We start from the raw sequence: 12830 nt of genomic DNA on the forward strand, positions 1-12830 counted from the left end.
AGTCCAGTCGGGAGGAGATGAAGGCGTGAATGAGTCTTTCAGCAGCAGGGGGTGTGAGAGAGGGTCTGATTTTGGCAATGTTGCGGAGGTGAAAGAAGGAGGTTTTAATGACTTGACGGATGTGAGGCTCAAGGGAGAGGGTGGAATCAAAGATAACGCCAAGGTTGCGGGCCTGGGGAGATGGGGAGACAATGGTGCCGCGATGGTGAGAGTGGGGTTATTGGTTTTGCTGAGTGTGTGATTTGGAGCCGATCAGAAGGAATTCTGTTTTGTCGCTGTTGAGTTTGAGGAAGTTGTGTTGCATCCAGGTTTTAATAGCTGACAGACAGGAGTTGATGTGGGAGAGGGAGGATTGTGGGGGGATTTGGTGCTGAGGTAGATCTGGGTGGCGTCAGCATAGCAGTGGAAGTCCAGGTTGAAGTGGCGGGGTATCTGACCAAGAGGGAGGATGTAGATGATGAAGAGGAGGGGGCCAAGTGCGGACGCCTGGGGAACACCTTGAGTGACTGTGGCTGTGGCAGAGGTGTGGTTGTGGAGAGAGATGAAATGGGATCTGTAAAGGTAGGAGTGGAGCCAGCTGAGTGCGTCCGCGTCGATACCGAGGTCTTTGAGTCTGGTGAGCAGGATGTTATGGCTCACAGTATCGAAGGCTGCACTCAGGTCGAGGAGGATAAGGATGTTGAGGGAACCGTGTCAGCAAAGGTGAGGAGGTCGTTGAGGACTTTGAGGAGAGCGGTTTGTGTGCTGTGAGGGGAAACCAGATTGGAGAGGTTCGAATAGGTTATTGGCAAGAAGATGGGTTTGTAGTTGTGGAGGCGACTATGCGTTCCAGGGTTTTAGACAGAAAGGGGAGGTTGGATATTGGGCGGTAGTTGTTGAGAGGAAGGGATCCAGACCAGGTTTTTAAGGATTGGGGTGACAGCGGCAGTTTTGAAAGCAGAAGGGACAGTTCCAAGGGACAGTGAGGAGTTGAAGAGGTTAGTGAGGTAGGGGGCATAGGACCGGGAGGCAGGACTTCAGAGGTGGAGTAGGGGAGGGTCAAGGGAGCAGGTAGTGGGTTTGGAAGAGCTGATGAGTTTGGAGATTTCAGGAGGAGTGAGTTAAACTGGGAGAGGAGGAGGTGGTGTGGAGGAGGGGTCGGGGAGGTCTGGAGGGATGGAGAGAGGAGAGGTCCAAGGTAGGTGCTGGAGTAGATCCTGGAAGGTCGGATACAGGGATAGGGATTTGTAAATGAGATTGATTTTGTCAGTGAAAAAGTGGAGGAATGAGTTGCAGAGATCCGGGTAGAGGTAAGGAGGCTGTTGGTCCGGAGGCTTGATGAGGTTGTTCAATGTGGAGAAGAAGGGGTTCTGGGGTTTTGGCAGGGGTCGGTGAGGATGGTGGAGATAGGTAGACAGATTATGGCACAAGAGGGCATTGTTGCTGTAGGCGATGAGATGGGATTTATAGGCTTCATGATGGACTGTGAGGGAGTTTCTTTGTCAGACGTTCCAGTTGCCGGCCAGTTTGTTTCATTTTCCGGAGTGCAGGTGTGTACCAGGGTGAAGAGGTGTTAAAAGTGACGAGTTTTGTTTTGAGGGGGCCCAGGGTGTTGAGGGAGGTAGACAAGGTGGGGTTGGAGGTGGTCTGTGAGGTCTCGGGTGAGGTGAGGTTGAGTCCAGGTGGAGAGTGGTGGAGAGCAGGTCAGAGAGATGGTGGGGATTGATAGATTTGAGGTTGCGGAAGGTGATTTCTCTGAGGAGGCGTGGGGTTGGAGAAGGGATGGTGAACCGTATCAGTTTGTGATCAGAGAGGGGAAAGAGGCATGGATGGAGGTCGAGCACTGGTTGGTTGGTGGAGCAAACCAGGTCGAGGATGTGATTTCCTTTTCATGGGTGGGGGAATGTGACATGTTGGGTGAGAGAGAAGTTATCCAGTAAAATTTTGAATTCTGATGAGAGCTTGCATGTGGGGGAGTCCATGTGGATGTTTAAGTCACCGAGTAGCAGCAGACGTGGAGAGAGAGATGAGGCTAGTGTGAGGAGTTCAGTAAAATCAGAGAGGAAGGAGGATTTGGTTTTAGGTGGCCGGTAAATGAGGATGACTGTCATGGAGGAAAGAGTTTTGAAGCCGAGATATTCAAACGATGATACTGAGGGGAGGGTGAGTTCTGTGATCCGGAAGTTCTGATTGAAAATGACGGCGAGGCCACCTCCACGGTGGGAGGGGCGGGGTTTGCAGATGTAGTTGTAGCCAGGGGGATGCTTGGTTGAGGGAGAAGAAGTCGTTGGGTTGTTGCCAGGTTTCGGTGAGCAGAAAAGGAAGTCAAGAGTGTTGTCGAGGATTAGTTCATGGAGGGCAGGGGCTTTATTGTTGAGCGCGGGTGTTGAAGAGGGCAAAGTTGGCATGGTGAGAGGGTGGTGGGATGGGGGCAGGCTGGAGAGATCTGAGGTTGTCCCGTTAGCAGTGCGTGTGGTCGTTGGGGTGTGGGGTATTGCAGTTGAGGGGGACAGTGAGCCGATTAGCAAAATGATTGGAGAATTGATTGAGTGTATGTGAAGTGGGGAAAAGCACTGTAGTCCGGTCCGGGTTTCTGTGTGTAGCCTGATGATGCGTTCAGCCCTATGTGAACCAGTGGGTGAAGCATTCAGATGGCGGGGTGACAGGTGCAACAGGCGTCGCAGGTGACCAGATGGATGGAATGGATTGTCCGTGGTGGAAGAAAACAAACTTGCGCGAGAGCTTCTGTGGATGTAACGGCGTCGACGTAGAAGTCCGAACTGTTTGATGACTGGGATGCAGGATGGAATGATGTATTAGTGGCGAATTGGACCAGTTGCAGAGTTGAATATTTGATCATGATGCCGAGCGGAGGGACGGGAAGCTCCGTGATAGTGGGTTAGCCGTGGGCTAGGAGCACAGAGGTGGAGGTGGAGATGGATGAATGAGGTGATTGCCAAAATGATCCACAGCATGACCGGAAGGAGAGGAATGTCTAGTCTTGGTCGCGGCGCATCTGGTGGAGGTTGCCTATGAGGAGGAGGTCAGCAATCGGGTTAGCCGCCCGAAGCAGCTAGGATTTGCCGCCACGTTTTGGTGAACGGGGGCGCAGCTAGCTGCGGCTAACCGACGAGGCAAGAGTCCGGTCAAGGAGCCCCGAAGCGGCTTCGCGGGAACCAGCAGAGAGACTGTCCAGAGGTACAGAGGCTGTCCAGAGGTAGGGGTACAGCGAACACAAACACAAGAGAATAGCAGACGAATAGCAGATGAATAGCAGACGGAGAAGCGGCGATAACCAGCGCCGCGGTCCTCTCCGCTCGGTAGGTGTGTATGAATGTGTGTTAATGGTGAATGGTTCCTGTACTATGTTAAAGTGCTTTGAGTAGTCGTTAAGACTAGAAAAGCGCTATATAAAAACAGTCCATTTACATTTACTTCAAGGTAAAGAAATCTCCATCAGATTGTTTTCCAAAGTAAAGTCAGTTTATGCAAATCAGTGTACCCTCAAGGTTTTATTTCGAGCTAATCTAAATACTTGTGCAGTGTTGCTTGTGAAATTGTTCTATAAATGATTGTTATCACCCGTGTCTTTCTGTCTGCTGGCCTCCCGTACACACACTGTGTGACTGCCGTCTCATCTGCAAACAGACCCAAACTAAACACTTTCTCTGTGTTGCAGCTACAGCACAAAGTTAGCAAACCCCCCTAAGATGGTGTTTAATTTTCTCACTCCCCTGTAGGATCGCTCAGTGGAGCAGTTTAAGGTCAGTCCCTCTGTCTGGGTCTCATGTCTTCCTGTTTTAGCCCGTTGTTGTGACAGACATTTGTTCTGTCTGTCTGCTTTTCTTTTCATCAAGCACTCCTTCATGTTGCTTTGACAGACGCTTTCATTTTAACCTCCCTTTGTGATACACATCAGCCCGGCCCGTCTGACTAAATATAGAAAGTAAACATACAGCAGATCAGCTGGTACCGCTCTGTCTCTCTCTATCAGCTCCTTTATTGATAAATACTGCTTATGACAGCTGAGAACAGTACAGGGTCATAGACACACTCACTCCCAAACACGCAGACAGTGATTCTTTATGTGTCTATTATTCCTCATTAACCTGCAGTCAAAGGCTCTTTTCTCTTGCCTGTCCCCACAGGCAGGTCAAAGGTCAAAGGTCAGGGACACTTTTTTATTTCTCCAGGAAAAGACAGAGATACTGAAACTAGGCTCTTCTGGTTAACCAGTTTCTCCAACCAAAAGACCAGGGAGGCTGTTAATGTCTATTTACCTGTAGTGATTTCACTTTCCCGTGAATGCTGTCATGAGATGCCCCCAGAGCCTCGTTGGCCTCCGACAAGTCCGAAACAAAGACAGAGTCGTGGGACAAGGCCTTGCTGCCCAGGCTGATCTTTGACCTTTGGGAAACAGGAAGAAGAAGAAATAAACAAAGCAGAAAGTGATGTTTCACAGATTCGAAAACATGATAATCAAAATAAAAGCGAACTGGATGTTGGGAGTCCCCGATGGGTCAGTGGATTTTAAAACATTGTTTGTTTTTTTAACCCTATATTATTATTCTGTTCTTTTATCAAAGAAAATCATTTAAAATAAATCAATAATCTCTTATTAAGTTCTTTTTTGTCCAACTACTTTGTGCCGTATTCCCTAATGATTATAAGGGGAAAGTTCAATAAAATTGGAGCAGATACAGTATATCCTGTGACAGCGAGGAAAAGTCCAGAGTAGACGAGGCAGGAAGTGGCACAGCCTAGGAAAACAAAGGAAATTAGGACTGTCCACAGGAAGACACATTCCACTACTTGTTATGAAAACAGGAAGCCACGAGCCTCAGCTGAGGGAGAACAGGAGATGGATCTTAAAACATGATCTTCCTTTCTTAAATTATCTCTATCCGTTTTCACACAAGAGAAGATTGTCTAAATAGACAAGGGGAACACCAACAAATTGGGTAGACACATAAAACTGGGCTGCAGGACAATGACACGTTGCATCTACTGTCAGCGGCTGTGTTTTGTTGGTGAACCCGTTAAAAATGCGTGTGGTGTAATATAAGTGGTGGCTGACTAAAACACTGGAACGTCTGAGCATATCTTTGAAAAAAAAAAAAAGTTGACATTGCTTGAACTGGATTCATATTTCATTGGGGTGGGTCGTCTCACCTTAATGATCTGCCAAGCCAACAAAATCTATTTAAAGGACAATTCCTGCGCAAAATGAACCTAGGAGTTAAGTAACCCCTATGTGTGCCGAGTCAACCGTTTTCTGGGACATGTTTTCATGCTAATCGAATGTGACCAATTTTAGCGCAAACCGCTAATTAGCTTATAGTGCTAGTCGTCGGGGCATGGGTAAAGTAAAAAGAAATCGCTATTTCTCAGTGTTTCCTTTAGGATTTATTTTAGCAGTGGGGGCAGGCTAAGCATAGGCTAAGCATTCTGTAGCAAATACCACAAACCCACTATTAGTTACATTATCTTAATGCAGTGTAACTACTTCAGCATGTAAATAATGCACCTAAAATACAAAAGTTCTCCGACTTGCACTCTAACAATGCAGTCCTATTTCTGATACCGTGGGGGGCAGAAATGTTGCCGTGGGGGGCCGCCACGGTCAAATCAACATACTGTCGAGGAAACACTGTTTCTATACCACTGACAAGGCTCAAAATAACACCACACTTCCACGTTAGCATAAAGAAGGTCCCTACATGTAAACCGAAGCATTGAGAACTTTGTAAGTGTACGGGCAGTTTATAGAAAGATAGTTTAGGTATACAGGCAGGCACCATCTTGGGAAAACAGTCACGACCAGTCGAACGACGAACGCTGTGTAACCAGTAACCAGTAACGTAGCTCAAGCATGGTGTTTGTCGTTCGACTGGTCGTGGCTGTTTTCCGAAGATGGCGCCCGCCTGTATACGTGAACGGTACTGTCTTTTTAAACTATCTTTTTAATAAACTGTCCGTACACTTACAAAGTTCTCAATGCTTCGGTTTACATGTAGGGACCCGAATTATGCTACCGTGGAAGTGTGGTGCTATTTTGAACCTTGTTAGTGGTATAGAAATAGCAATTTCGTTTTACTTTACCCGTGCCCCGACAACTAGCGTTATAAGCTAATTAGCGGTTTTGCTTGTTTCAAGCTAGAGACACATTCGATTAGCATGAAAACATATCCCAGAGAACGGTCGACTCGGCACCCATGTGTTATTAACCCCTAGGTTCATTTTGCGCCGGAATTGTCCTTTAATTAGCTTCGGTTTTAGTGTACCATGACGGACTAAACGCCTTTTTAAAAGGCTTTTCTACCCTGACACAAATACAATTATGAATGAAACGCTAATAGTGTGCTGCGTGTGCAGTAAAAACTACTGTGGTGGAAGAAATTGGAGTAGTCGGCAATGACTTGACTTAGAGAAAATGTGATGAGGACAGTTCAAAGTCCAAACAGAAAGGATTAGAGGAGGCATTCTGTAAACCTTCTCTAACAAATATAAAGCTTAATGGGAAGCAAAATGGGCGAGATTGCAGATTTGAGACGCAAAATGTAGCACTTAGGCTAAACCAAACATTCACCAAATAAACCACATAGAAGTATTTTTTTAATCCAGTTGACAGGCACTTAGCATACATGTGTATCTAACTGTGTAGATGTTTCAATAAAAGTGTGTGTGTGTGTGTGTGTGTGTGTGTGTGTGTGTGTGTGTGTGTGTGTGTGTGTGTGTGTGTGTGTGTGATCTTACCCAGAGCCCTTGTCCTTCTCTGATCGAGTGAGCGTGTTATTTTCGGATGTTTTGCTGACATTGTCACTTGATTGGCTGGCTTTAAGCCCCGCATCTGCTCCTGCGGCTGGCGGCTCCTTTCTCTTCTTCCTGGCAAAGAATTTTTTAAACGTCTGGAACTTGGACTTCTTCTTTCCTGTGAAGACAATTGAGAAAAGAGAGCAAATTAAAGAAACTGGTTGAACCCCCTTTGCATTTACCTTTTCCTCTTTACAACGAACTGCACAGTGATATGTTAACGAGACAATTACCCACACAGCGTCTTTACACACAGCCCTCACCGGGACTCTACATTCAGCAATTAGCCCTGTGTTGTCTGTAAAGGCCTAGGTAGGTATCCCTGAAGAAACTACACACCAAGACTGATGCACATAAAGAAGTACATAAAGACAGATTCCCACACACACACTCCTCTGCTTGTAAACCCTCCCCCCTCCCCCCTCCCCAGTGAGTCCACCTCCATTGGCACTGCAGTGGAAAAACTCAACAACTTTTTTTATAACTCCTTAAACAGCTACAAAGTGCTTTCACTGCATTCAGTCAGCAAGGCGCTCATCTAGAACCTGAAATGCCCACTGGTCCTCTCTCTGTCTCACATTCAACAGGCTGTCTTAAAATGTAGTCTTCTATTCAACTCAAATAGTCAGTGTAAAGAAAAATGTCCTTATCCTTGTGTTTTAATAACAAGACTAAGGCCACGTTCAGACCAACTTGTGCTCTGCATGTAAAAATGCAGCCTCTTCATTTATTCGAATGAAAGCAGTCCGGTGGCACAGCGGGGCTGTGGCAAAACAAAACCTGCAGCAACGCAACTCTATCATCTGGCAAGACACTGCGGTGGCCAATCACAAACATGCAGGCACACATCCCTAGTAGGTTACTTTGTACCAAGAATACAGCACTGTGCACCATTTTGGCGTCTGATAAGCCGTCAAATTAATGGATCTGTTACTCAAACTGGACTTCCTGGATCTATAGCATGTCCGGCTGATACCTGAAGCAAACACAGCCCCCACTACAGCCATGCTAGCGGCTCTGTGATGCTGTTTTTAAGCGCAATCTTGCTGTTCTTGAGCTTAATGCTAACATTGGCATGCTAAAATGCACACAGTGACAATGCTAACATGATGCTAACTGATGATTAGCAGGATAACGTTCGCCATGTTAAACATCTTAGCTTATAAATTCAGCACTTTAACATTTGCTAGATTAGATTAAAATCATAGACTGTATATTTTAACAGTCTATGATTTAAAATACAAAGTCCAGCTGAGGCTGTCATTAGTGTAGTAGGTATTGTAGCAACAAAAAGGTTTGACCTGCTGGTGGCGCTAGAGGGACAAGTCAAGGGATCACCAAAGTCAGTAGGATTCATCTTCTGGAGAACATGAATGTGTGAACAAAATTTCATTGCAACATCAACCGCTATCAGCATAACACACAAAAATCTCTGTCCAAACTGTTGATGGTTGAGTTGCATCGTGGGTAATGTAGGCAGCCGGTTTTGACAAGGAAGACAAATGCAGGGATAAAATAGGCAATATCTGCTGCATCAGTATTGATACTTTTTTTTTTTTATACTGTCCATTGTGAGTAGGCCTGTAACAATTATTGCATAATTGTCTTATCGCAATATTTTTTAAGTATCGCCGTTTCTTTGTTTAACCGCAATTAATTGCTAACATTATCTAAGATCCTAATCGATATGACTGATGGTAATTATTATCATTTTTATGCTCATTTAAGAAAAAATACAATGTTTTATGAAAATAAAGAGGCGTGGTTTCATGTGTTATTACATACATTATTTGGGTCACATAACAGTGATGTAACCAAAAGGTATATCCTGGGATTCATTCAAAAGTTTAATTTGTCTGAAAAATAAATAATCTGCAGTTACCCTCTATCAGTGCTATAGGACAGCTTCATATGCAGCAGAACACTGCATAATGTGTCCACTCCATGACCTCTGACCTGACCAGAGATTGTAAATGAACATTGCAATACAGACAAAAGCCAGACACACTCATTACACATCCTCATTTTGACAAAAACTAATTTGGAGCATCTCCAAATGAAGAAATGATCGCATATACTGTCCCAACAGACGGATGTAGTAATCCCCAGAGTCTGGACAGTGTTGAGATACAAAACAGAGGGAAACATAGGCAAAAGGAACCGTGAACAAAGAAGGAGCAGTGAAAAAAAACAACAACTGTGATCTAACTATTTTGAGAATTCACATCCCTGAGCCACAAAAATGCTTTAGAAGAGACATAAAAAAAGACACACATTCTTTATAAACTAGCTGTGTCATTTCTGTCTTTCTCCTCGTGGGGAATCCTTGAGCATTCCTTCCTTTCTCTTAAAATACACTTTCTGGTTGGAACTAAATCACAGTGAAATATGTTTGGAATCTCAACCTGGAACCAGGGCAAAGACGCTAGAGGATTGAGCTTATTTATTTTTACATTAAGGATTTTACATGTTGTATCATACGTACATATACAAGCAGTTTTAAAAAAAATCACAAAATGAAGTACAAATCTGCATGGAGGGCTAAATATAGCACCTGTAACATTATTTTGATGAGTTGCCATCAAACCTCACAGTTTATGTAAGAAATGTTGGCTGCAAATTCTCCTCTTATTTGCCCAGACCTTTAAGTGAACTACTATATTTACTTGAGGAGCTTCCAAGCAGCTTTTGATGATGGTTCAGAGGCCTTTCTGCACTGCCAAAATGAAAAATCAAGGGGGAAACACCAGGCGAAGGTGCCATTTAGTGCACTATTTTAGGCACAATACATTATTAAGTTAAAGGTCTGCAGTAAGAGAGCTGACAAAGGCCACTGCTTCAATGGAAGGTCAATATACATTCTCTCAGTTACAAACATGACTACACATACATATTAAAAATAACATCATGGGAATTTCAAAGCAGTGTAAGGTCAATATTAAGGGGAACTGACCTTGGCTTACAAAATGAGAAGATGGTAACCTTTGACAGGGAAACAATGCCACGGACAGAGTGAGAAAGAGGAGGAGGAGAGGGAAACTAAAACCTCTCTACGTTGTTTTTGGGTCAGGACATGTACAGTACATTGTCAGGGGAGCTGGAGTGAATTTGTATTTAAGAGCCAGCGATGGAGTACTGGACTCGGACTTGAGTCCAACTCAATTGGCTACTCTCTGGACTTGACTTGGACTCGCGCACTGATGACTTGGACCGGAGGATTTATGAAATCGGACTCGAGCATTCATGAAATAGGACTCTGAAGTTTCTGACTACTTTATGTGTAGCAGGAAGTGATGGAGTACTCGAGTCCTGGACTTGGACTTGAATCTGACTCAAGTCCCTATTCTGTGGACTCGTGACTCGATTCGGACTCAAACTCAGGTAATGGTGACTCGTACTCTGACTCTAACACTGGGGACTCAAGACTTGACTCAGAATCGACAGTTGGTGAATCAACTACAACACTATTATGAGCTGCTTGCCTAATAATACTGATTCTAAGAGCAACATTTTTTACTTTGTGATGCATTTCATTTTCTATTCACTGCAAGGAGAGGATGATAAAGGACATTTGGGGAGATGAAGAAGGCTCTGCAGTGTATTCTTATGTATAACTAAGAGAACAGGTTGATGTCACTATAAAATTATAGCTCGCAATTATTATATCTGTAAGTTTTGTGTTTATTTAAGTCCTGTAATAATAGATTTTCACTGAAGTGTCAGAATTAAAAGAGGACCTAGTTTAGATGTAGTCTTAAACTCAGACATGAAAGACTGTTTCCACTTTGTTGCACTGTCCAATAATCCCCAAAGAGCCTCAGCTAAAATTCCTGCTGTGGCTTCACCCACACACACACACACGCACACGCACACGCACATACACACACACACACACACACACACACACACACACACACACACACACACACACACACACACACACACACACACACACACACACACACACACACACACACACACACACATCTCCCTGACCTCCCAATGCACGTCTTCCTTGTTCCCATTATATCAGCAGCATGTGTGATATCCATCTGTATAGACAGTGTGCATCTGGGTTTTGTGTATGTGTGTGTGTGTGTGTGAGAGAGATGATGCTAGCTTTCTCTGTTCCTTAATTTCCTGCCAAGAGCAGCGAGGAGATCTAGATTGTTAAAGCTACCCTGATCTTCTCTGCTGTGTCTGTGTACATAATCTCATTGCTGATATGATGGATTTTCATAGACTTTCATACAATACTAGTACTACCCACCCATTCTGACACAAATAGTTTATTGTCATCCTAGGTAAAAGCGGAGACTGCCCATTTCTCAGATGCTCCATTGTTCCGACTTCTCAATAACCCGAAAAATTCCCTTTGGTCCTACAGCCCAATAGTCCGACGCCTCGCTGATGGCGAAATTACAAATCCCACTATGGCCACGCCTACCAAGCAGCTCGATTGGTTGGGGTTAGGCATTTGACCTCAAGTGGTTGAGGTTAGGATAGCCAATTGGTCAGGGGATAGGACCTGTACAAATGCAGTTACGTTACCTTGCGTAAACATGGATGCCTGGCCAATAAATGCTATTGAAGGGCGGGTCTTTGCGTGGATATAGTGGGATTCGTAAGTCGGACTAGTGGGCTGTAGGACCAAAGGGAAGTTTTCGGGTTATTGAGAGGTCGGAACAATGGAGCGTCGGAGAAATGACATGGTACCGGTAAAAGCAGCAGTTCCTGAGAAGCTATTTTGACACTATAGCACATGCAGAGCTTCACATATTAAAATCTACCACTTTGCGGATGTTCCTACTAAGTGATAAGTGGTTTGTTGGAACAGGTAATGACCAGAGAATGGAACTGGGGAGGAGCGCTAAGCCAGTGTGGTTTCAATGGCGCTGCGCTAAAAGAGAAGCTTTGCCGATTTTCAACCAGCTGACACGTGTCACCCGGCTAGCTATCTAGCTTGGTTAGCACGTTGCAACTGAAAGCTGAAGAAGACAAATTCAGGCGTCCAAAATGTGATAACTGAAAACAGACTGTAAGATGGTCAACACTCAAAGACAAAAACATGGACAAGTTCATGGCTATTTAAATGTACACAGTGCCATGGATACACATTGCTAAGACTTTGTCCTGATTGGCAGGTCGTCATGTAGCCCCAAACCTTCCTGTGCTTTATCGCCTATTTTAAAATAAATGCGACCATAGTTTACAAAATGAACATCATGCTTTATTGACAAAGGCTTGAAAGTAGTAGTCTCGCATGTCCAGACCTTCCGCCATAGCGCTGGGGAGCAAGGTCTGGCTAGTCCACACAGCATTCCGGGATGAGAGAAAAACGTGCTCTGGTTTATTGGCATTTCTTTAAAACAATCACAATCGTCTGGGGCGGTGCTAAGCACCGGACAGAGCAATGGTGCCTCTGCAAAATAGCCTCGGGAAGGAACTTGTTTTGGTGGAACGTGTGTACGTTCAAAAGTTGTTTTAGTCGTGCAACAGAAAACTCAGATTGGACAGATGGTCTAGCTAGCTGTCTGGATTTACCCTGCAGAGATCTGAGGAGCGGTTAACCATAGTCCTCAGAAATCCACCAGAGTTTAGAACGCCAACACAAAGAAAGAGGAAGGTGAGGAACATCCGCCGAAAAAAAGGACATCAGGAGGAATTTTCAGCAGCACCTGAACAATCCCGGAAATTAAATGTCGTCCATATAGACTATTGAGCCTTTGACCTGATTGGCAGGTCATCATGTAGCCACGCCCCAAAGCAACCCCTGCTTTATCGTCTTTTAAAATAAATGGGACCATAATTTACTAAATGAACATCATGCTTTATTGACAAAGACTTGAAAGTAGTGATTGAGGCCATACACTTGTTTGTTTGGTGGGGTCATTTTCTCATAGAATTCTAAGCAAGTGGACTTATTTTTGCAACCAATGGAGTGGCCCCATTGCTGGCCCCATTGCTGGCCATTAGATAGAATGCAGGATTAAAACATTTCAGCACTGGCTTCATTTTTCAGACCCGAAAGCTCCTTT

At 44.7% G+C, this 12830-nt stretch overlaps 1 protein-coding gene across 2 annotated transcripts in view; it reads right to left on the reverse strand.

Moving 5' to 3' along the window:
• The window catches only part of zgc:66433 (uncharacterized protein LOC321250 homolog), a 76111-nt gene that overhangs the window by 29049 nt on the left and 34232 nt on the right, over positions 1-12830 (reverse strand). For both annotated transcript variants that reach the window (XM_039813451.1, XM_039813452.1), the window contains exons 3-4: positions 6736-6910; positions 4260-4386 (exon numbers count right to left, since the gene is read on the reverse strand). In XM_039813451.1, the coding sequence (XP_039669385.1) occupies positions 4260-4386; positions 6736-6910 (302 nt within the window). The remainder of the gene's footprint in view (positions 1-4259; positions 4387-6735; positions 6911-12830) is intronic.

The sequence above is a fragment of the Perca fluviatilis genome, chromosome 10 (genome assembly GCF_010015445.1).
Source record: "Perca fluviatilis chromosome 10, GENO_Pfluv_1.0, whole genome shotgun sequence".
Taxonomy (NCBI): domain Eukaryota; kingdom Metazoa; phylum Chordata; class Actinopteri; order Perciformes; family Percidae; genus Perca; species Perca fluviatilis.